This window comes from Sardina pilchardus, chromosome 20 (genome assembly GCF_963854185.1).
Source record: "Sardina pilchardus chromosome 20, fSarPil1.1, whole genome shotgun sequence".
In the NCBI taxonomy this organism is placed as follows: Eukaryota; Metazoa; Chordata; class Actinopteri; order Clupeiformes; family Clupeidae; genus Sardina; species Sardina pilchardus.
The window spans coordinates 7392339-7417278 of record NC_085013.1 but is presented as its reverse complement, the minus strand read 5'-3'; the positions used below and the strand labels follow the sequence as shown (position 1 = coordinate 7417278).

Below are 24940 nucleotides of genomic sequence, written 5' to 3'. Positions count from 1 at the left end.
AACCGTTAGAGACTGGACGCCACCCAAACATCGCAGGTTCAGACCGCTTTCGCACGTATACAGTGCAGACACGCGCATTTGTGCCATTTACGCTGACAACTCCCAGATTTGCTTGAAATGTGCGCAATACAACATAATTCGCTTCACCTGGTAAAACAGTTTACATTAAATTCTTGATCTTCTCACTTCCCATAGCAGTAGATCAAAATGCGAGTGTATTTTGGGAGTTTTATTATTGTCGACAAAGCAGGACAAAAATCAAATTACAATCACGAACGCAATACAATGACATTTAATACATCCTATTATGTTTTTTTCTTTTTTTACAAAAAAACTACAGAATTACATACATTTAAACAGGGTTTCCACTTTTATTATAAAACAATTATAATTAGGCTAATCACAACTCATGTTCATGCACCTGTTGGAAATCCGTAGCCTAAAGACGGGCAAATCGTTTAACCGTTGGTTTCGCAAATGGTACACTGAGCGCAAGAAAATCACAAGGCGCCTCGACCAACATGAGGAGTGCTGACTTCCTGGGCACTTGTGATATTAAGCGTTTCAAAAAATTAGGCTACTGTCCAATACAAAGACACAGGTACAAACAGTGGCTTGAGGTGAACTGAAAAAAAAAGTGCCAAAGAGCGGAATTTTGTACATCCTCGTTGCGCATCAATCTCCACCTGTGTGTTTTGGAGTTCAAAGCAAGGTGTTAGTGCTTTCCTTCGAGTACACGGGACGGGGTTTCTGGACGCCAGGGATTCAGTATGAAGACATGTAATGTGCACCTTGCGTGGAAGAAAGCCCGTCTGTTGTTGCCCACTTTCCGTCAGTGAATAGCGTCACTCCCATCTCGACACACATACACTAAGCCGGGAGACCGATTCCCGAGAATTTAAAAAAGTATGCTCTTTGGATGCTCACAGTCTTAGCCGCTGATCGTCACAGTCTTGGTGGTCTCAGTTTTATCATCCTCATCCTTCAACAGCGACCGTGCATGAGGGTGCCCACAATAGACACTGGTAGTAGCAGGCTCAGAAGACCGGACTGAGGCGCAACGCCTGCCCCGGTGGTGGCCGTGGTGGCGTTAGCCCCGCTGGAGGAGCTGTCGGTCACGGTAGTCAAGCTGGCATTCACGACGGGCTCGGCAGTAGTGACCGTCGTGTTCGTTTCTACGGTAGTATTTTGAGCAACCACCTGTTGAATAGAAAACAGTGTATAGTGGAAGAGTATGTTAGCCTGCTGGTAAATATTAGGCCTAGCCTATATGACACATTTTAGCCACCAACTAACCAACTTGGTCCGTATCTTCACAGGACTAATGATTAGACTATGTAAAAACTTAAGCCTACCCAAATCATAGACAGATTCCGCTGGGAAACTGATTTGTTGTATTGTTTTAGTATTCTGCTGATGGTCCATTCTCAGTGTAAAAACAAACTAACTAACTAACTAACAAATAAAAGCATGGACTATGCGGTTAAGCCATCAGCAATCTTTCAATAAATAAATTGAACTAGTAGTGGTTGTAACTCAAGTCTCCGTTCAATTTAATGAAAATGGTAGACGAGTGACATGAAATTGTTCAACAAACTTTTTTAGTAGATTTAAGTAGCCTAGTTACCGGTTTTGAGATGTGTACAGCCAGAAGAAGGACTCCAAGGTAAGTTACCACAATTTTCGTCATTTTGAGCGGTTAGCTTTTTTTCCCTCACCCCACTATACTGATGCTCAATCCAAAATGGTTCAGCCTAACGGGGCGAGATCAATCTTTATACTCCAGACGTATGACGCACAGAATAGGCGCTCCCATTTCGAATCACCTGCCCAATGAACATGCACCAAATTGGAAGATTTAAGAGGGCAAAGTTGGGTTGTGGATTGAATTAGACTGTAAAACGTAGACGTAGGTTAGAACACACATAGGCTACAAACTGTGTGTTTGACCTGTTTCTGTAAAAAAAAAAAAATCAATGAAAAAACGCTGGCTGTAGGCTATTTCAATTAAATTAGCCTAACTACCCTATTTGCTAGAACATGCTTATTATAATATTATTATCTGAATCAAGATAGTTACATTCAGTGTTCAAATCACAGATAACCTCTTATAAACAAACAAGATGCGATGGTTAAAAAAAAAAAAAAAAAATGATGCTCAAACCATCGTGCTGCTGAATCAAATGTTTTTGAAAGCGTGGCGCCCTCTGTCGTTCGAGTATCCCTATTAAAATAATGCGTTTGGAATTCGCATATTTTGCTTTATTATGGCAGTTTCAGTTTGCAGGTTAAGTTATAAGAACATTTTTGATATTTTTGTCTTGAGTATTAGAAATGGGGTGGGGTGTATGTTAAATCCTGGAATCTCTAGCAAAACTGGCTACTTCTATTCTAGCAAAAACAGCAGTTTGGAATATATAACATTCAACTGCATCGAACTGCACTATAGACCACCGTTTCTAGCGGAACATGGTCCGCATCCAGGTTCGGGAGTCTGCGTTCACATCAGCAAAAATCACCGAACCATAGTCCAAACCGCTCCAAACGACCTCGGGCCAAACGGTCTAGTGTGAATGCGCCCTGATTGTCCCTTACGCGTACCCGTACCGTACTGGTCCATCTTTGCTTTTCTTCCGGTAGAAACAGTGCAGTTAGTTGGGGAAGGACATAACTCAGCACAAGTAAGAAGAATAACATATATCACTTTTTAGCAGACATTGGAAGAATTGTAACGTACCTAGCGCCCCAAAGAACGAAAGAGATTCTCCATGTTGCTCCGCCGGATATCGGCTGTGAGCCAGTGCCTAGCGCGGCTGGGATCGAACAAGAGAAACATACTTCTTCACCCTGCTCTCTCCTCTATCGTGAGCCGCTGTCAGAATGTCAGCTCTTCGGGAGATCCTGCACAACCTGCTGCCAGTCCAGCTCCAGGACAGTATCGGGATACAGTGCTTCTGCCGCGCTCAGAATTCCCAATGAAATTAACCGGGCAGAAGCTTCTGGAGCGAGAGCTGCAGATTCAACGTGTACGTACATAGCTGTTTGTATAATGCTGCATAAACTGACGTTAGCCAAACTTCGCTAACCTGTTAGCATGGCATGGACATTGATATACTATAACTAGGCTATGTATAGCCAAGTACAAAACAGAATGTGACAGTGATGCACGTTCTTGGTTTTTTTAATAGACCGATTGCGCGCACTTCGTAGACTTATTTCTAGAATGTTATTTGTGCTTATAGTGACTTGATCTCGTGTTATCCATGAATGTTATTGACCTTGGTTAAATTTGTCCATTCGTTTTTACAGTTTCCTAAACTTGAAAGTTTGCATATAAATCGTTAAGTTATTTATTGCATTAGACTTCGAGTGCTTCAGAAACCATGACTTGGAGCTAACCTGGTAGGCCTTTCAATGTATCTGTTACAGGAGTGTGGCTTCGATCTGCTTTACACTTGGCAGAGGGAGAGAAAGGCCAAGAAGGAGTTCTGTCTGCATGATGGCCCACCCTATGCCAATGGAGACCCACATGTTGGACACGCCCTCAACAAGGTCAGGGATGTTCCTGGACACTTTAAATACACTGGTACCTGTGTACTGCTGATAGTTTGGCCGTACGAAAGATTTTCCCCCCTATGGTTGGATGCCATTCATTCCATCATGTCTAAGTGCCTGTGTGTGTTAATGTGATGTCTTCAGAGGAAGGTGTGTTTGTCTTGTTACCCAATGTGATGTACCCAATAGGCTGTTGTGTCAATGTGTTATGTGGATGTCTGTCTAGATCCTAAAGGACATCCGGAACCGTTTTGAGGTGATGCGGGGTCGACAAGTGCATTACATGCCTGGCTGGGACTGCCACGGTCTCCCCATTGAGCTTAAGGCCCTGGGGGAGCTGGGGACCGGTGGGCTCAGCCCTCTCCAGATTCGGAAGAAAGGTCAGTGCGCTTGATATACTGAATGACTGATCCTGGATCAGAGGTGTGAGCATATTTGATTACAGATGTTAATGTGACGTAATGTAATGTAATGTTAAGCACCAACGGTCTGTCTGTGCTTCCCCCGTAGCGCGTGAGTTTGCAGAGGGAGCGATAGCTCGCCAGCGGGCTGCCTTCCAACGCTGGGGTGTCATGGCTGACTGGGACAACTGCTACTACACCTTCGATGGACAGTACGAGGCTGCACAGCTGCGAGTCTTCCAAGAGATGCACAACAAGGTATGCACACACATATGCACACACATATGCACACACACACACACACACACACACACACACACACACAGACACAGACACAGACACAGACACAGACACAGACACAGACACAGACACACACACACACACACACACACACACACACACACACACACACACACACACACACACATTCATTCATAACGCTCTGAGTCTTCCAGAAGCAAACTGGCGTCTTCACAAAATGCAAAAAAATACACACATATATACACACAATTACACACACATAAGCATACAACTCCGCTCCTCCATAGCACAGACAGAGACAGTTTTAACAAATGAGAGTTTTAACAGATGAGAGAACATGCATGGTTAGGGCATGGTGTACATTTGTGACTGTGATTGGCTTATAGACTTTTTCTTTTACAGGGTCTGATCTATCAGGACTATAAGCCAGTATTCTGGTCTCCTTCAACCAGGTACGGCTCAGATCATCTCCCAACACTCACTGCTACCTGAGGTCCATTTGGGTTGGTTCAGCACCCCTTGCAGACTTGAAACCGCCTTCATGTCTCCCTCCTATTGTGTGTGTTCTTTTCATTCTGTCACTTTTTTTCTTTTATTTATTATTATTCTATCTCACGTTTTCTTTTGCTCTCCCAATTCTTCCTTTGTCTCTCTCTTGTGCCCTCTCTCTGTCTCTTGTGCTCTCTCTCTCTCTCTCTAGGACGGCTCTTGCAGAGGCTGAGTTGGAGTACAACACTGAGCATATGAGCAAAGCTATCTACGCCACCTTCTCCATCAGCAGCCCTCCGCCCAAACTAGCCGAGAGTGCAGGTACAGTATGCAAACAAAGCACACTCTCCCTCTCACAAGCACTTAAGTACATACATACCCATTCACACTCACAAACACAATGGTATGTCATCATCTCGTATGTGTACGTGTGTGTATGTTACAGAGGAATGGGAGAATGTCAAAGCTCTTATCTGGACAACTCAACCATGGACCATTCCCGCCAATCAGGCTGTCTGCTACATGCCCAAAGCTCAGTAAGTACATCACACACAGACACTGACACACACACACACACACCAATGACTTGAAGCCACAACTATGGCTCTGGACCAGACTCCATTAATCTCTGTTGTAGAGAGTTGAGCCCAGACTGTGGGGGATTAAGTGTTCGTTATTGGATCGGAAGGTGTGACCTCTGACTTGTGTGCGTTACCAGGTACTCCCTGGTGAAGCGGGCAGATGATGACCAGCGTTTCCTGGTTGCCACTGATCGCGTTGCCAACCTAGCCGCGGCACTAGGAGCACAGCTGGACACGGTGAAAACATTTACAGGTGAGTGTACACACCTGTGTTCATATAAACCTCCTCATGCTCTTACACACAGATGAACACAGACACAAAGGCACGTATTCGTGTAAGGGGTGCGGTCAAACAGGACGCACGTTGCCGCCTTGATTTTGAACCCCTTTCAGTTCGAGGCGCTCAGGGTGCCTTTGCAAAATTGTGAGATGCAGCAGGCGTACAAAACACGAGGCGCTCCAGGCGCATAAACAGCGTGCCAAACGAAACAACACAAAAAAAGGCGGATCTCACTGCCGTTTGATCTCACAAAAACCGCGCCCTGTCTGAATGCAGCCTCACACACACCCACACACATACACTGCCACTTAGCACCTCTCTCTCTCTCTCTCTCTCTCTCTCTCTCTTTCTCTCTCTCTCTCTCTGTTGTGTGTAGGGGCGGAGCTGGAGGGGGCCAAGTGCCAGCACCCCACGCTGGCAGGTAAAGAGGTGCCCCTACTGCCAGCCAGTCACGTGACCATGGCCAAAGGCACGGGATTGGTCCACACGGCTCCCGCCCACGGCATGGAGGACTACAGCGTGGCATCCCACTTCAACCTGTCTGTGGTGAGTGGCTGTGCCACCTCTGCTTTATACGCCCGCAGGGAGGATTTTCAGGAAGTGAGACATATTGTGCAGCATTTTACTGTTCAGTGACATACAGTATGTACAGTAGTCAAATGCACAGTGCCATGGGTCAGAGAACTGTATATTGTGGAATCATGTGTTTTGTTTGACAGAGGAGTCTGTTAGGGTAGCACCATGCTGTATTAAGCCTTTGAAATGGTCATGTTTTCATCAGTGAATGATTGATTTGCGATCGTTTGTGATCGTTGTGAACGTTTTTACCCATTGTTCTCTCTCTCTCTCTTCCTCCTCCTCTTCTCTCTCCCTCTCTCTCTCCCTCTCCCCCATCAGGAGTGCATGGTGGATGAAGACGGCCGGTTCACTGAGCTGGCTGGTGCCGAGCTCCAGGGCAAGCAGGTGATGGTGGAGGGCAGTGCCACAGGTGAGAGAGTGGACGGACGGGGAGGAGGAGATGGGCCCCACTTGTGTCCACTACTGAAATGACCACATCGTTTGGTTAGCTTTAGCTCATAGGCTTACATATAGTTGTTGATTGGCCCGAGTGGCATGAGCGTACAGTATGTACAGTAGTACTGTGCAGGGGTGCCTTTACGGATCCTAGGTACAACGTGCGGCACGTTTGCAACTGCCACAAGACAACCGTGCATGAATCTGGCATTGAATTGTTGAATCTGGCATCAGTCTGTGTTATGTCCAATAGGCTTGGTTGTTGATTGGCCACTGTGAGAAATTCCCTGCCTATAGTACAAGGACTTTAACACCTTCCCTGTGTATGTCTGACATTAAACATGAGAGGCGGACTTGACGACTCATGGATTTGGTTATTGACAGTTGCCTGCCAATGAAATTATGGCACAGTTTATGTGGGTGTGGGTGCAAGTGTGAATTGGTGCTTTAACTGTGTGTGTGTGTGTGTGTGTGTGTGTGTGTGTGTGTGTGTGTGTGTGTGTGTGTGTGTGTGTGTGTGTGTGTGTGTGTGTGTGTGTGTGTGTGTGTGTGTGTGTGTGTGTGTGTGTGTGTGTGTGTGTGTGTGTGTGTGTGTGTGTGTGTGTGTGTGTGTGTGTGTGTGTGCCAGTGATCTCCATGCTGCGTGACGCGGGTGCACTGGTAAAGGAGGAGGACTGCGTGCACAGCTACCCCTACGATTGGAGGAGCAAGCTGCCCGTCATCATCAGAGCCAGCCGCCAGTGGTTCATCAACACAGACAGCCTCAGGGACAAAGCCAAGGTCAGCCGCCTTCCCGCACTCATCACCCGTCACATCACACCTCATATTAGTCAGCTGGGCGGAAAATGACTCTGGCAGGTCAACCGAACTCCTCAGACTTTCAGAATAGGTCGTTTCAGAGGCAAATTACTTTAAGTCACAAACAGTGACTAGAAAGACAGCTCATACTGTAGGTCTACATGCACTGGCACACTCTATCTACATTCTGAGTAGTTCTGGGATATTAGCTTTCCATAGGATTCCATAGAGTTGTACTGAGCAGCGGAAACAAACCTTTCTAGAGATATATTGTCCAAAAATGCACACAACTACAAGAAACACCTCACCTTCTTAAGTTGTCACAGAATAAGAATATGGCAATGACTCAGTTTTGAGAAAAATGTCAGATAGAACCATATATTTCTAAGGAGACGATATGTGTGTATTTGATTGTTTTGTGTGTTTGTGTGTTTGTGTGTTTGTGTGTGTGTGTGCAGGATGTTCTGCAGAAGGTGCGGGTGATCCCCGAGTCGGCGCGGTCCACTCTGCTGACCCAGCTGGACAGGCGCACCTACTGGTGCATCTCCCGCCAGAGGAGCTGGGGCGTGCCCATCCCTGTGTTCTACCACAAGGACACCGGCGAGGCCCTCATCAACAAGTGAGACACACACACACACACACACACACACACACACACACACACACACACACACACACACACACACACACATAGGGCTCTTCTTATTCATCTTTTTATCTATCCTCCCTTCCTTCCTTCCTTCATTCCTCTGTCCTCCGGCTCGTTCCCACTGATCTAGATAAAGAATGATGGGGCGGCAACAATGGGATGGTCTATCCAGTGTTCTTTATGGATCAGTGGGAACGAGCCCGAGGACCAAGGACGTTGAGAAGAGCCTATAGATACACTCACAAACACACACATATACATACAAGCACATACTGTAGGCACAAACACACGCACAACCTTGTTCTTGTTTTGCTTGGTGCTTGGTGCTTGGTGCAGCTGGCTTGGTGTGTGATTGGCACTGGCGCTCAGGAGGCCCTGATATGTAACTGTTGTGATTTTGATTGACAGACACACGGTTCCCCATATCAGCAAGATCTTTGCAGAGAAGGGAAGTGACAGCTGGTGGGAGGAACCAATAGAGACGCTGCTCCCTGAATCGGTCCTGAAAAAGGTGTGTGTGTGTGTGTGTGTGTGTGTGTGTGTGTGTGTGTGTGTGTGTGTGTGTGTGTGTGTGTCTGTCTGTCTGTCTGTCTGTCTGTCTGTCTGTCTGTCTGTCTGTCTGTCTGTCTGTCTGTCTGTCTGTCTGTCTGTCTGTCTGTCTGTCTGTCTTTTTATGTTTTCCATGTGACTATATGAGTCCTTCTTGTTGTTTTGTATCTATCAACCATATGAAAGATGGTGCTATCTCTCATTCATGTATTTGTATGTGTGTACACGTGTGTTAGAGTAAAGCAGGTCCTGCGACAGACTACATTCGTGGAGAGGATGTCTTGGACATCTGGTTTGACAGTGGAGTCTCCTGGGCTGCAGTATTAGAGGGTGAGTCTAGAAACACACACACACACACGCACACACACCCTTCAGCCTGAAATAAAAAGGAGTGCTCTTCGGTGCAAAGTCCTTCGACACTGAAGAGGATTTCGCAGTGTCATTTTTATACTCACTCAAAACGTTTATCTCTATGAGCTGTTTCCTTCGTCCCTGACAGGTTGTTGTTAGGTGTGTTGCTTAAACACTGTTATTTAAACCCGGGTTCAAGGTCATTTCTCCAACCTTCTCCCCATCTCAGATTTTGTGTTTTATCGAAAGCACTGCAATCAGTTGAAAATAGCCTAGAAGTGATCTGTGAACAGTGATCAACGTATACAGTATGTGACCCACAGTGCGTGTGTGTGTATGTGCTGAGAGCGTTGATGTGTAAAGAGCCTTATGTCCACAGAGGAGCAAGAGGAGCAGGCTGAGAGTTCGGCCCAGAGCGAGTCCAGGCTGAGCTGGCTCACCAGTGCAGTGCTGCCCAGTGCGCTGGTCCCAGGTCATACGCCACACCCATCTCTCTCTCTCTCTCTCTCTCTCTCTCTCTCTCTCTCTTTCTCTCTCTTTCTCCCTCTCTCTCTCTCTCACCCATTCCCTCACTCATACCTCAGTCTTTTTCTCTCCTCCTCTCTCTGCATGGAGGAGTCGTGGTGCATGCCCTGATCGTGTCCTACTCCTCTCCTCCTGCTACTCCTCGTCGTTCTATTTCTCTCTTTCTTCTCCTGGACTAATGCACCTTTTCTTTTTCCTCTTTCCTTTGGTCAGGTGGTGTTTTTCTCACAGGCATGCAGGGAATGCAGTCACACGCACACACGTGCACACACACACACACACACACACACACACACGCGTCTTGTGTAATGCTCTTATATGTAGTTGCCGTGAGGCTCTTGTTCTTGGCAGAGTTGTGGCTAGCCGGCTGTCTGACTTGCTAACCGTGGGTTTAACCCACTGTGCCGGTTGGCTCAGTGGGTTAAAATGGATACCTCTGCTTGCCACACACACAGGCTCTTATCTGCTCTATCTCTACTTAGCTGTATTAGTGGCTAGAAGTGTTTGGCTGCCTTTGTTGTGCAAGTTGTTGCAAGGTGTTGAAACTGGTGCTCCAGCTTGGAGAAGAGGAACCCTTTAAGTGCATCACAGGATCTGTATGTTAGTTCTTGGCCTTTTGTATGGAGTAGAGATGTCGTAATGTTGCAGTTACTTCAAAAGTTACTTCAATTTTTATTCAGCACCTAAACTACTAACTGTGGATGCACTAACTCCTGTCATGAACTGTCACAGGCCTCAAGGACTCTATTGACTCTTTTTTTCACCAACCTGTTTTCCTTCCTCTGTTTCTGCTTGTACAGGACAATTCTGAATTATGAATGTTTTTAACTTCAACATATATTTGTATTACTTATTTATTTCTTCTCTTTGTTTCTAAACACACACACACACACACACACACACACACACACACACACACACACACTAACACACACACAGAGGCGGACCCAAGGGCAGATGTTTACATTGAGGGGAAGGATCAGCTGGGCGGCTGGTTCCAGTCCTCTCTCCTCACCAGCGTGGCGGTACGCAAGAAGGCTCCCTACAAGTACGTATGGGTGTGTGCTGATGTGGGACCGGGAGGGATAGCTAGATCTGGAGAGAGTTAATGCTTTAGAATTCACACCTTTATGTCCTTGTGCAATGTGCTCAACCCAAGTTATGAACTATGTTCGACCATCACTGGAAACCTGGTAGATTCTGGAAGCCTAATTTGTGAAGAGTGTGAATGTTGATAGATTCATGATGTTATCATAGTGATATGTGTTCGTGAGGTTGAGGATTTATATTACTAGCAATTCCTAAACATCGCTCTGTGGCAGGACGCTGGTGGTGCATGGCTTTGCTATATCAGAGAAAGGAGAGAAGATGTCCAAGTCTCTGGGAAACGTGGTGGATCCTGAAGTTGTTATCAACGGTGGCAAGGTCAGGATACCCTCTGAAATATACAGTAAATTACTACTATCCATTACTACTATGGATATACTATCCAAACTACCTGGAGTTCTGGTACATGTTACTTAATGTCCTGGTGGTCCCCTCTCCGACGCCTCTCCATGTGTCCCCAGGACCCCTCCTCCTCCCCCCCGTATGGGGCCGACACGCTGCGCTGGTGGGTGGCCGAGTCCAACGTCTTCTCGGAGGTGCAGATCGGCTCCAGCGCTTTAAACTCGGCCCGCGACAACATCAACAAGGTCTGCTGCTGACCGGCCTCGTGTCCGACTGCTGGCCTGGTCCACTTTTTATCTCTTATATCTACAGTCTAGGATGACATAACAGATCAGCCAGCCCGTCTGTAGCCTGTCTGTATTTGTTTGTCAATTGTCTTTCTACCCTTTTTAAAATATCGACCCATGTCATAACATAACATCGATCTTATCTGTCTCTGTGTGTGTGTGTGTGTGTGTGTGTGTGTGTGTGTGTGCGTGTGTGTGTGTGTGTGTTTGTATGTGTGTGTGTGTGTTTGTATTTCTGTGTTTGTATTTCTGTGTTTGCAGCTAAGGAACACGCTTAAGTTCTTGTTGGGGAACCTGCAAGGCTTTGACCCGCGGACCCAGGCAGTGGACTCTAAAGAGATGTACTATGTGGACCAGTACCTGCTGCATCTACTGCGGGAGTTTAGCATGAAGGTGTGTGTGTGTGTGTGTGTGTAGCGCACCATCTAAAATGGTTTATCATGAATACTTACCTGTATAAGAGACAATGATTTGATGCAAGACCAAGAGCAAAGTGTGTGTGTGTGTGTGTGTGTGTGTGTGTGTGTGTGTGTGTGTGTGTGTGTGTGTGTGTGTGTGTGTGTGTGTGTGTGTGTGTGTGTGTGTGTGTGTGTGTGTGTGTGTGTGTGTGTGTGTGTGTGTGTGTGTGTGTGTGTGTGTGTGTGTGTGTGTGTGTGTGTGTGTGTGTGTGTGTGTGTGTGTGTTTTTCAGGTGACCGATGCCTATGCTGAGTATGATGCTGGCCGGGTGGTGCGGCTTCTGCAGGGCTTTGTGGCCAGAGATTTGTCCAGCTTCTACTTCAGTGTCATCAAAGACAGGTACACACACACACACACACACACACACACACACTGTTCCTCTCCTGAATTTCCCCTTTGGGATCAATAAACTATCTATCTAAAGATGTTTCCCTTTCTCCCTCGATCAGACTGTACTGTGATGCGGAGGACTCCTTGGGCCGGCGCTCGTGTCAGACGGTGCTGGAGGAGGTCTTAGACGGGATGACCCGCACCATCGCCCCCATCCTGCCTCACCTGGCCGAAGAGGTGTACCTGCATGCACCTGGACATGACGGTATGTATAACACACACACACACACACACACACACACACACACACACACACACACACACACACACACACACACACACACACACACACACACACACACACACACACATTTACACACAGTCTATCTATGGTGTATACTATGATAAGTGCAAAGTTCAGTTTTCTCGGTTGAGATTGATTTTGAGCACCTTTGGGGATTTTAATGTTACATAATCTACATTTATGATGTATCCATTTCAGAAAGTAAGGTGATTGTTAAGTAAAGAAGTCTCTCTCTCTCTCTCTCTCTATCAATCTCTCTATCAATCTCTCTTTTTCTCTTTTTTCTCGCTCTCTCTCTCTGCAGCTGGAGAGACTCTGTTCCAGAGTGGTTGGATCAAGAGCAGCTCGGTGTGGCGGAAGCCAGGATTGGAGGAGGCGGTGGAGGGGGCGTGTGCCATCCGAGACGCCTTCCTCTCGTCCATCCCAGGGCGAAACGCTGCCGAGTACGAGCTCATCATCGCCATCGAGCCCGGCCTGTTCTTCGAACTCACAGAGGTGAGATAGCTGTGGAGGAACGACCCTGGGCGGCCATGCGTAGATTCAGACATCCACACCATGTCCGCATGATGACTGGCGTTTACCAAAAACATAGTTACTAACCTGTTAGCAACTTAGTTGGTTGGCTAATGTTTTTCAGAAACACGCCCCTGACTGGGTTCTTTACAGTTCATAGTACTCTAGTGGTGGAAGTAAGGCATGACGGTGGCACACTGGCTTTGCTAGCTCCCTAAAATGAATGCCTGCTGTTCCAGGATATCATAAAGCAAGTTCTTGCAAACACCAAGTTTTTGTGTACTCAATGCATCGCACAACGTTTTGTAATCTCTATTTTGTAATAAGTCTTCTCATGAGAGCCTTTCCTGCCAGCCTTCTCTCTCTAACGTCCCACTCGTTCTGCAGTCTCTCCAGGAGGAGCCCACCTCCACCTGCTCCCAGCTGGTGGAGTTGATGATGGTGTCTCGTGTGACCCTGACCAGCTCACTCCCACGAGACCTGCCAGAGGACGCCAACATTAGCCGTGGAACTTTCCTCATCAACCTGGAGGGTACGGCCATCTTAAGTCCTGCTAGAATATTTGTGTGTGTGTGTGTGTGTGTGTGTGTGTACAGTATGTGTGTACATAATATCTGAGGGCCACCATTTGTGCACTTATTACAGAAGCATTGTTATGATTTGTCATTGCCATTTTCTTGTATGGACCTCTGAAGTTCACCTACAAAATCAGCCCAAATCTTTGCCCATATCAGGAAACCTAGGTACCATCTTTGCCCATATAAGGAGATCTGAATGTCTTTATATATGGGCAATGATGGCAGCTTTGAGTTGTTCTTGTACGTGAACTTCAGAGGTCTGTTGTAACAGATATTAGAAAGCTAGATACCGCATTGTACGTCGAGTTCTATTAAAGGAAATGTTGCTGGGGGCGAACACCTTACTGTCTATGGGCAACACATGCCGGCAATCAAGAACCACCTGTCTGATATCCAATCAGAGACACCGGTGTCTCCATTGGCCTCGGTTGCCCTCACCATGATGGCAGTGTTATTTACATATGTTCTGGAGCCCAATGCGGTATCTAACTATCTAGTACCTACTGTATGTGTTATAGGATGTGGTTAATTTTGGCCTGTTTGTGACCTTGCAGGTGGTGTAATCCGAGAGGAGAGCTCGTTCACCGTGGCGGCACAGCCGACCTCCCTCGTCCGTTGCCCTCGCTGTCGACGCTACACGTCCGATTCGCCCGACTGCCTTTGCCCACGGTGCCAGTCTGTCCTCCAAAGCACACAGTGATGTCACACTACCAACCACGACTACAGATTTCTCCCCGTCCTTCCTCTCTGCACGACCTTTGCAGAACCAAGGCTAGTGCCAGCAAAACTATGGACTGAGGGGGGGAATATCAAAACTGACAGTCAGTCAGTCCCACAATTCCACTTCCTGGGCGGGGCCTGGACTGAGCAACACGGTTGGCTGGTGAGGGTCACTGAGGCCCAGCGTAAAGAACGTGATTGGCAGACTATCCGTTGCACTTTTATTTATTCTGCTGAATGGGCTTGGCAGGCTCTAACTACAGCTTTACTCTGTTCTGTTGTTCTGATGGGTGAATGAAAAAATGGTTGTTAATATGTAATTCTATGTGGAATGTGTATACACGTGAAAGCACGCAAAGAGTATCTATATGACTGGGGTCCATGAACCATGTTATGTTTTTAGGGATGAACATTGGAAAAAGGTGTGTGTGTGTGTGTGTGTGTGTGTGTGAGAGGGAGAGAGAGAGAGAGAGAGAGAGAGAGTGAGAGAGAAAGAGAAAATGTCTGCCTGTGTGGATTTGAGTTTTTGGCTGAATACTTAAAACACACTAAAGGATGAATGCTCTTGCCTTCTGAGTTGTATGCTCTTACTTTCCAAATACACCAACTAAATCCATCAAGATATGTTTCAACTGAACATCTGTCTTTCCTCAGAGGGAACACCAAAGTAGGCAACTCTGTTATGTTGCATTTTGGTGGCTGAAATGATGCTTCAACTATCAGTTGGCTGTGGTCCAGAAAGGGTGTGTTTGTGTTCTATCACATCTATAGGAGGTTCACGGAAATGTATCCTCATAATATCCGTAGATCATCATGACAAGTGGTTAAGAAGTCTGTCAATTGCAACATGTCAATCGTCTGTCTTCTGAAAACTTGCGTCTGTGAGATTTGAATGAGTTGTTCCCTCTAGAATCAGCTAATTTGTGTACATACAGTATAAGTGTACAATTAGATGTTTTATACGTTATACATGGCATTCTACCAACGCTAGCAAAAACAAATGCTTCCATGTGCTGTGTGTACACCACTAGTCTTTATTCTGCATAAGTGAGCCCAGTCGCTCTGGAGAAGTGGCAGGAGCTAGTACAGTACTGCATATAAATACAAGAGAAAATAAGAGACGTTTACGGTCATCCGCTCGCCGATTCATTCGTTCGTTCCTCAATCGTTTTTTTTTTTGTTTATCTTACATTATTTATCGCCATCCCTCCTTCGCTGGAGGGAAGGAATTCTAATGGCACAGGCACACCTTTTAAAGAAAAAAAGGATGGACAGACTCACAGAGCTGCAGAGAGGCTGGATTAAACACCAATGACGATACGAGAAAGAATGAATCGAGCCTTTTAAAAAAAAAGAAGAAAATAAACACATGTAGAAAATACACTTTTGTTGACATGACTGACCACCGACTGACCTCTATGCTCAGAGACGCACTCTGACCGGTGGAGAGCGGAAACGATGGCTAAAGCACAAACATCTAACACTCTTGATTAAAGGAAGCGGAACTGCGTGTGTGTGCTGGCGGGGCCTGTGGGTGAGTTGGTTAGTGAGCGAAACTACGGAGATGAGTGAAGAATACCACTGAGGAGGCGGAGGACGAGTAAGAAGTTGTCCTCTGTTTTCGACATCCGTCGTTCCTCCTTAAGTCTTTTTTATTCAGTCATTATCTATCTATCCACTCCTCCGCTGTTCCCTCCTTCTCTCCTCTCCTCTCCGCCTCCTCCTCCTCCATCCTCCCGTCTCGGTCCTCCCTCCTCAGTCCTCGTCCCCCAGCACCTCCACGGCCTCCAGCAGGTGCAGGGCCAGGCTGTACTGGGCGTGGTTCTCCGGCAGGATCTCGATCAGGCGGCTCACCAGGCGACTGCTCTGGCTCAGGGGGACCTGGGGGCAACGCAGCTCACTGGGGTCCTGGAGTAGCGCGCACACACACACGCACACACACACACACACAATCAAAACAAAGTTCACATGTGCGGTGTGTGATCTTGTGTAAACAAGACCGTACAGGCAAGTTCATACAACTCAGTAATCCCATGTTACTTGTACCACGGTACTTGTTGAACTGATCATTCTTTTCAGTAACTGTGCATTGTGCACGGACATTGTGTATACACATAATACGTTACAGATACATGCTATTGCTTTGCGCTAGTTTTCTAATTGTTTGTCTAGTTGTCTAATTTTGCACTAGTTGTCTTACTGTTATCTAATTTGCTTCATATGTGTTGCTACATATAGTGTGTGTGTGTGTGTGTGTGTGTGTGTGTGTGTGTGTGCTCACCATGGCCTTGAGCCAGGTGCACAGCGTGGGTGGCAGTCGTGCGAGCAGCTCCATGGCGGGGCGGGTCTGCGTGGTGTTGTGCAGCAGAGAGAAGCACAGCCTCTGGCCCGCCAGCACCAACAGCTGGGAGCCCAACACGTCCTTATCCTCCACCTCCAACATCAGCTACAGACAGAGAGAGAGAGCGAGGAGGGAGGGAAGGAGAGAGAGGGAGAGAGAGAGGGAGGAGAGAGAGAGAGAGATTAAATGAGGTTCCAAAATGATTTATCTACGAATGATGAATATGTTCGTGGTCATTGAGAAGACTTTTATGTTCATGTCTTTGCTTGTCATTAGGCTATAGACTATAGACATATAGTGTGTGTGTGTGTGTGTGTGTGTGTGTGTGTGTGTGTGTGTGTGTGTGTGTGTGTGTGTGTGCGCGCGCCTACCTCTTCGGCCCGTGTGTCCAGGCCCTGGTTGTAGAGCTCACACACCAGGTGTCTGCGGGTGATGTCGGGGTTGACCTGCAGCAGTGTGGCCAGCTCCAAACACATCTCGGGCCAGATGTCCCCACACAAACCGCCTCCACCACCAGCACCACCTCCACCACCCTGAGCATCTCCCAGGGCCTTCACCCACCCCGTCAGCACTCGCAACAGGAACTGCATACACAGAGAGAGAGAGACAGACTTTTAACCACAAGTATGAGGAACTCTCGCAAAAGCATAATAGTGTAATAGTGTAACTGCTGAGACCACAGAACAAGAACTTCTAGTCTACCAGCTCTTACTGTAGACCTGTCAAAGGACTGACTTCAAAGATTCAAGGGAATACATGTAAGTGTGTGTGTGTGTGTGTGTGTGTGTGTGTGTGTGTGTGTGTGTGTGTGTGTGTGTGTGTGTGTGCTCACCTCCTGCCTGAGGGCCACCAGGCTGGGGTCCGTGTCCCCACTGGGCATCAGCTGAATGGAGGTCAGATCCCTGAAGAAGGCATTCTTCCCCTGGACAGAGACACACACACAGAGACGGTTCACAGCAGGGTCGGACCAGAACTTAAGTGCCATTTAGTTCCATTGGCGAAGCCTGAAATGCTTCATCTTGGTAAACTAAAGTGTCTTTGACACAGCACATTACTGCACCGGAAAACACTCAAAAACCTCAAAACCTCAAAAACACTCAGACAATAAGATCCCACTACTTATGGTCTCTCCATAGTCTCAATGCCACAAATCTAATCATCATCAGCTCTTTCTATTCAATTCTATCCTATTCTATCCTGATCCAGACATGTTGGAAATGGAGGGAAACCATTGTGTTCAGCATCTTACCTACTGTGCTGATGAAATATCTTTATAAGGAAGTAAAAACAAATCTCAAAAGGCAACTGAGAATAAAGGGAACTAGCACAAATGTACAACCGGTGTCTGGCACTTCAAGTAGGAAACATGTGTCTCGACATAAGGTCTGAAACTAACCTGTGATCTAACCGCAAAGTATCCCCTGTAGAGGGGCCGGTTACAAGAAATGACTGCATTTCTCCAGTAAGATAGAGGTCAGATGATCAGAGCCATCAGAGGTGACAGGATAACAGTGATGTGCAGATGTCAAGGGGATGTGACTACCAACAGTCTATAGTGAACATCTCTGAGGAGAGAGGAACACAGATTTCCTCCTCTTGTCCTTACACTCCTTCAACTATTCTCTTTTCTTCTCGTCTTCCTACACTCATTCAACTATTCTCTTTTCTTCTCGTCTTCCTACACTCATTCAACTATTCTCTTTTCTTCTTGTCTTCCTACACTCTTTCAACTATTCTGTTTTCTTCTCATTTTCCTATAAACCTTCAACTATCCTGTTTTCTTCTCAGCACAAACTCCTTACACACTCCCTGAACATCTCCATTTAGCTGCCTCTGCTGTGTCTACAAAGTAAACCCAACTTCATTTATGGGGGGGGGGGGGGAAACCAGATTGTTTTCACAGAGCTGGGCCCTGCACACAGAAGAACTAACAAAACCACTGTGACTCACAGCACCCGGCTCACCTTGCTGTCGAAGAGGCTGAGGGGCTTGACCTTGAGGCCGAAGGTCATGGCGGCGTGCAGCAGGGAGGCCAGCAGGCAGTGGTGCTGCACCAGCGGGTAGTGGACGCCGCGCTGCTCCAGGGCCAGCTCGGCCAGCGACACGGGGCCCTCGGCGCCCACCCACACCTCCTCCACGCACAGCAGCGGCGCCGACTCCTCCTCCACACACGCGTCCGCCTGCCCAGGAGTCCACAGGGGAGAGAGGAGGAGGGGAGGAGAGGGGAGGAGCAGAGGAGAGGGGAGGAGGGGAGGAGGAGAGGAGGAGAAGAGGGGGGGAGTAAAAAATTGAGTTACAAAAGTGTTAGAGGAGCTAAGAGTAGACAGAGAGAGAGAGGGAGAGGTCAACACTTTAAAATCAATTTACTGTTTACTTAATCAAGACAGTTACGTGGGATTTGTTTTTTTATTCCGGCCATATGGCTTTACTTTAAACATTTAATTTAAAGGTTAATGTAATTATAGTGCATGAAAATGCACTATATTGTTCTTCCTAGGTTTCTTATTACATTGCATGTGAATGCAATGTACTGTTATCCCTATTCTTCTTAATGTTATTATTCTTCTTCCGACCAAAATCCACGGTTTATAACGCTAAAACCACTTAACCGTTTGACGTCATTCAAACACTCATACAAAGGTCTTGTAACGGAGATTTGACGATTGTATTTTTCACATTTGCGAACTTCATACTTTTAGAGATATTTACGATAAAAGAGTTTAAAATTCCCATAGAGTTTACATTGAGACCCTTTGGCGGCAAAGATTAATTGTTACGTCAGTGCTCAGCTGTCAGTAATCAAGGATCTTTGCTGCGCTAAACCAGGCTACTCATTAAGTTATCAGCTGTGTAAACATTCTACCATGCCACAGAGCTGCAGGCTAAACGGACGTTATCGTCTTGTCTCCTCCTGTAGGCTACTCAAGCCTACTTGATTTGTTAACATCGTTACAGTAACCAGTTTGCTCTAGGTAACGTTATCAACAGCTAAGACAATCTAACGTCAAAGTAAGCACTGTATTAAGCTAACGACAAACATAACTTGCTCCAGGCTAACGTGGTCGGCTGCAGCCAACAGGGCTTACACAACATCTTCACAGTGCAGCCTACACAACACCGATCTTCACCCAGCGTTCTAAGTCCAACCGGATAGACATAGGCCTGGCCTACTAGTTGTTGCACTATTTAGGTTTGCCTTTTTCTCACAGTCGTTTCTAGTACAACCTGCATTAAGTTGCTATCATTGTTTGTTTGTTAGCAAGCTAGCACTCGTTTTAGCTAGTTACTGCTAGCCAGGCAATCATTTAAAGCTTTCATATCATTCACAAATCCAAAAACCTTTGTTAACAGCTTATTGTACATTCCTAATAGGATCACACACATAACACTTCGAAGAACATACTAGCTCATCCTGTAATATGGTTGTAGCCAACATAAAATATCCTGTAAGAACGTTTTGCTAGATATCCTACCTTGCTGCATCATCGTTGATCATTGAGATTGTATTCCGTATTCCAATACTTTTAACCTGCATTAAAGTGTAGATATGTAGGCTATGTAAGCTACCAGTCGTTTCACTGTAGGTGAACTTCAGGCTACTAAAGTGTCAGCGCTTGCAACTCGTTTGAAGTTGGCAACTTCAGTCTTTTAAATTCTAATAAATGAGGAGTTATTTTCCAAAATACTATGTTGATGCATTTTCATAAATCGCTTTTTAAATGTGGGTTTCCAAGTAATTTCAGTGGAATTGGAATTGTTATTTATCTATGCTTCTGTGTCATAGGCTAGCCTACGTTGTCTTTTTAACTAGGCCCAATACAATGTTTTACACAGCAACCTTTTTGCATTTACATGCAATGGTAATTCCTTCCATGGAATTACATTTTCTAGTTATTATAGTGCATGAAAATGCACTATACTGTTATTCCAAGTCTTCTTATTATTAAACTTCTTCTTCTAACGCAGCCAATTCAGCTTCAACTGTTTAACGTAGAAACTTCATTCAAATGTTGTTGCGTAGGTCTTGCTTATGCCATGCCTGCTTTGTATTTTTCAACTTTGTAACTTTTATACTTTTTAAACTATTAGTTAAAAACTATTACAATTTCCCCCATAGACTTAACATTGCTCATTATGACATCACGGCAGCAATTAGAATCTTACGCCAGGTGGCCGGCCACCTGGGCACCAACTGTCAGTTTCTCTCAATCTCTCTGAAGACTACATATTCTGTTCCCCTGTATCCTCTGTGCACAACAGTATCAAAATAAGTCCTCCTAATTCCATCCAACTTTATATCCATTCATCTTCTTCAAACCATTCACTCATCCACCCATTCTAAACAGTCTGCCTATCAACATCAATTAGACGTTCTACATTCAACTTTTAAACAATCTACTCTGTCTCAGGCTGGCTCTCTTAAGACTAGCCAGTTAAATTGATTACACCTGTATCTGTATCCACTACTCTCAGTAGAGAGCTGTGTCTCTCCATTCTACAAGAATATAAGGCACATTCCATTCAACATTCTATCCATTCATCTTCTTCAGACCATTCACTCATCCACCCATTCTAAACAGTCTGCCTATCAACATCAATTAGACGTTCTACATTCAACTTTTAAACAATCTACTCTGTCTCAGGCTGGCTCTCTTAAGACTAGCCAGTTAAATTGATTACACCTGTATCTGTATCCACTACTCTCAGTAGAGAGCTGTGTCTCTCCATTCTACAAGAATATAAGGCACATTCCATTCAACATTCTATCCATTCATCTTCTTCAGACCATTCACTCATCCACCCATTAAACTGTCTATCAACATCTATTAAACAATCTGTCTATCAACATCCATTAAACTCTCTGTCTATCAACATTAATTAGACTATCTACATTCAACTTTTAAATTATTTACTCTGTCTCAGGCTTTAAGAGTACACTCTGGCTCTCTTAAGACTAGCCAGTTAAATTGATTACACCTGTGTCAACTACTCTCAGAGAGCTGTATCAGTGTCTCTCTTAACAAGAATATAAGGCACATTCCATCCAACCTTCTATCCATTCATCTTCTTCAGACCATTCACTCATCCACCCATTAAACTGTCAATCAATATAAAACAATCTGCCTATCAACATCCATTAAACATTCTATCTATCAACATTAATTAGACTATCTACATACAACTTTTAAAGTATTTACTGTGGGTCCCTCTCAAGCAGCGTTTATATGTCCTCCCTCGCTCCTCGATCCTCAATGATCTACATAAAGAAAGATAGAAGAAGGGCTAGACTATCCCATTGTTGCCGCTCCATCATTCTTTATGTAGATCAGTGAGGAGCGAGAGAGGACGCGTAAACGCTATGAGAGGCACCTTCTGTCTCAGGCTTTAAGCATACAATCTCATTAAGACTACAGATCCTGTTTCACTACTTCCTCTGTCCACAACTGTTTCAAAATAAAGGTCCTCACTGCAATAATACACTATTAAATCATTTAACCATTGAAACTACTCAACTATTGAACTGTTCAACCATTCCAACTGTCAGTTATCATCCACTATGCCTCCAGTCAACTACATGAAACCTCCATGTACCTAGCAACCAACATAGCAACCATTAAAATTAAGCGTTTATGACCGTTTCCATAGCAACTAACATGATTATACTGCAGTAACTTCTTGTTTCCTGATAGTGGCCACCATGGATACCCTAGCAACAAATGTTTCAAAATAAAAGTCCTCACTAGCAAGTTAGCTAGTTAGCATAGTTAGCATTGTTAACATAGTTAGCATTTTTAACATAACTGCTAGAAATCATCGGTTAAGTTAGCTAATCAACCTGGTTAGCATTGTTAGTAAAGTTAGCATTGCTAGCATAATAAGCATTTTTAGCGTAACTGCTAGAAATCATTAGCTAAGTTAGCTAATCAACATTTTAACATGAATAGAAATCATTAGTTAAGTTAGAACTGGAATGTTTCATCTTTAAACTGTCTACCTTCACACTATCAACTCTCTGTAAACTATGCAACCACCATGTTTACCCTAGCTACACCTTAGTAACCATATCTACATTATCTATCTATTTTTGCATTTTCATGCACTGGTAATTCCTTGGAATTGCATTTCTAGTTATTATTCTTTTTCTTCTAACGCTCGCAATTCAGCTTGAACCGTTTAACGTAGAAACTTGATTCAAACTTTGCTATGTAGGTCTTACTAAGGAGACCTGTGCAATATATTTTTAAACTTTGTAACTTTTATACTTTTTAAACTGTAAATTAAAAATTATTAAACATTTCCCCATAGACTTAACATTGCTCATTATGACATCACGGCAGCAATTAGAATGTTACGCCAGGTGGCCAGTCCAGGTGCAGCAGCTCTCTCTCTCTCTCTCTCTCAGGCTACATACACTGGCTCTCTTAAGACTAGCCAGTTAAATTGATTACACCTGTATCTGTATCCACTACTCTCAGTAGAGAGCTGTGTCTCTGCAGTCTACAAGAATATAAGGCACATTCCATCCAACTTTCTATCCATTCATCTTCTTCAGACCATTCACTCATCCACCCATTAAACTGTCTATCAACATCTATTAAACAATCTGCCTATCAACATCCATTAAACTCTCTGTCTATCAACATTAATTAGACTATCTACATTCAACTTTTAAATGATTTACTCTGTCTCAGGCTTTAAGCACACTATGGTTCTCTTAAGACTAGCCAGTTAAATTGATTACACCTGTATCAACTACTCTCAGAGAGCTGTATCAGTGTCTCTCTTAACAAGAATATAAGGCACATTCCATCCAACCTTCTATCCATTCATCTTCTTCAGACCATTCACTCATCCACCCATTAAACTGTCAATCAATATCTATTAAACAATCTGCCTATCAACATCCATTAAACATTCTGTCTATCAACATTAACTAGAAATGCAATTCCAAGGAATTACCAGTGCATGAAAATGCAAAAATAGATAGATAATGTAGATATGGTTACAAAGGTGTAGCTAGGGTAAACATGGTGGTTGCATAGTTTACAGAGAGTTGATAGTGTGAAGGTAGACAGTTTAAAGCTGAAACATTCCACTTCTAACTTAACTTATGATTTCTATTCCTGTTAAAATGATAACTATGGTAACTATGATAACCAGGTTGATTGTTAACTTAGCTACTGATTTCATGCAGTTATGGTAAAAATGTTAACTATGCTAACTATGCTCACAGTGCTAACCAGGTTGATTAGCTAACTTAGCTAATGATTTCTAGCAGTTATGTTAAAAATGCTAACTATGCTAGCAATGCTAACTATGGTAACAAGGCTAACCAGGTTGTTTAGCTTACTTAACTGATGATTTCTAGCAATAATGCTAAAAATGCTAACAATGCTAAAATTGCTAACAATGCTAACCAGGTTGATTAGCTAACTTAGCTAATCATTTCTAGCAGTTATGCTAAAAATGCTAACTATGCTAACAATGCTAACTATGCTAACCATGGTAACTAGCTAACTTGCTAGTGAGGACTTTTATTTTGAAACATTTGTTGCTAGGGTATCCATGGTGCCCACTATCAGGAAACAAGAAGTTACTGCAGTATAATCATGTTGGTTGCTATGGAAACGGTCATAAACGCTTAATTTCAATGGTTGCTATGTTGGTTGCTAGGTACATGGAGGTTTCATGTAGTTGACTGGAGGCATAGTTGATGATAACTGACAGTTGGAATGGTTGAACAGTTAAATAGTTGAGTAGTTTCAATGGTTAAATGATTTAATAGTGTATTATTGCAGTGAGGACTTTTATTTTGAAACAGTTTTGGACAGAGGAAACAGGATATGTAGTCTTAATGAGATTGTATGCTTAAAGCCTGAGACAGAAGGTGCCTCTCATATAGCGTTTACGCGTCCTCTCTCGCTCCTCACTGATCTACATAAAGAATGATGGAGCGGCAACAATGGGATAGTCTAGCCCTTCTTCTATCTTTCTTTATGTAGATCATTGAGGATCGAGGAGCGAGGGAGGACATATAAACGCTGCTTGAGAGGGACCCACAGTAAATACTTTAAAAGTTGTATGTAGATAGTCTAATTAATGTTGATAGACAGAATGTTTAATGGATGTTGATAGGCAGATTGTTTAATAGATATTGATTGACAGTTTAATGGGTGGATGAGTGAATGGTCTGAAGAAGATGAATGGATAGAAGGTTGGATGGAATGTGCCTTATATTCTTGTTAAGAGAGACACTGATACAGCTATCTGAGAGTAGTTGATACAGGTGTAATCAATTTAACTGGCTAGTCTTAAGAGAGCCACAGTGTACTCTTAAAGCCTGAGACAGAGTAAATAATTTAAAAGTTGAATGTAGATAGTCTAATTAATGTTGATAGACAGAGAGTTTAATGGATGTTGATAGACAGGTTGTTTAATAAATAGACAGTTTAATGGGTGGATGAGTGAATGGTCTGAAGAAAATGAATGGATAGAATGTTGGATGG

General features: G+C 44.5%; 2 protein-coding genes and 1 long non-coding RNA gene across 4 annotated transcripts in view; 1 reads left to right on the top strand and 2 right to left on the bottom strand.

The window, feature by feature from the left end:
• Nucleotides 1-214: 214 nt before the first annotated feature.
• Nucleotides 215-1950, bottom strand: LOC134068013 (uncharacterized). Its single transcript, XR_009936586.1, has 2 exons — nt 1628-1950; nt 215-1200 (listed from the first exon to the last, which is right to left on the bottom strand). It is a non-coding gene; the product is annotated as an uncharacterized LOC134068013 (long non-coding RNA).
• A 676-nt stretch (nt 1951-2626) lies between these two features.
• iars2 (isoleucyl-tRNA synthetase 2, mitochondrial) lies at nt 2627-14405 on the top strand. Of its 2 annotated transcripts, XM_062523773.1 has the most exons (24): nt 2627-3026; nt 3430-3552; nt 3782-3935; nt 4066-4214; nt 4620-4669; nt 4918-5027; nt 5152-5242; nt 5425-5540; nt 5944-6113; nt 6465-6555; nt 7210-7361; nt 7838-7998; nt 8437-8539; nt 8814-8907; nt 9308-9400; nt 10393-10501; nt 10776-10878; nt 11022-11147; nt 11451-11582; nt 11880-11986; nt 12097-12242; nt 12586-12776; nt 13182-13326; nt 13927-14405. In XM_062523773.1, exons 1-24 carry the CDS (start codon nt 2769-2771, stop codon nt 14070-14072), a joined length of 3120 nt encoding a protein of 1039 aa, XP_062379757.1. In that variant the 5' UTR covers nt 2627-2768; the 3' UTR covers nt 14073-14405. The 2 variants fall into 2 exon arrangements, with proteins under 2 accessions (XP_062379757.1, XP_062379758.1); XM_062523774.1 differs by lacking the exon at nt 9308-9400.
• Nucleotides 14406-15105: 700 nt separating this feature from the next.
• rab3gap2 (RAB3 GTPase activating protein subunit 2 (non-catalytic)) overlaps nt 15106-24940 on the bottom strand; it is a 31945-nt gene continuing 22110 nt past the window's right edge. The window contains exons 31-35 of the mRNA XM_062523772.1: nt 18398-18613; nt 17266-17355; nt 16805-17017; nt 16374-16538; nt 15106-16000 (exon numbers count right to left, since the gene is read on the bottom strand). Coding sequence (XP_062379756.1) covers nt 15848-16000; nt 16374-16538; nt 16805-17017; nt 17266-17355; nt 18398-18613 — 837 coding nt within the window. The 3' untranslated portion in view covers nt 15106-15847. The remainder of the gene's footprint in view (nt 16001-16373; nt 16539-16804; nt 17018-17265; nt 17356-18397; nt 18614-24940) is intronic.

What these genes read in the sequence shown, in the direction of transcription:
- iars2 (XM_062523773.1), top strand. Translation starts at nt 2,769, where the DNA reads ATGTTGCTCCGCCGGATATCGGCTGTGAGCCAGTGCCTAGCGCGGCTG. An exon ending in TGCTACATGCCCAAAGCTCA is followed by an intron (nt 5,243 to 5,424) that starts GTAAGTACATCA and finishes GTGCGTTACCAG; the next exon opens with GTACTCCCTGGTGAAGCGGG. An exon ending in CGCAAGAAGGCTCCCTACAA is followed by an intron (nt 10,502 to 10,775) that starts GTACGTATGGGT and finishes GCTCTGTGGCAG; the next exon opens with GACGCTGGTGGTGCATGGCT.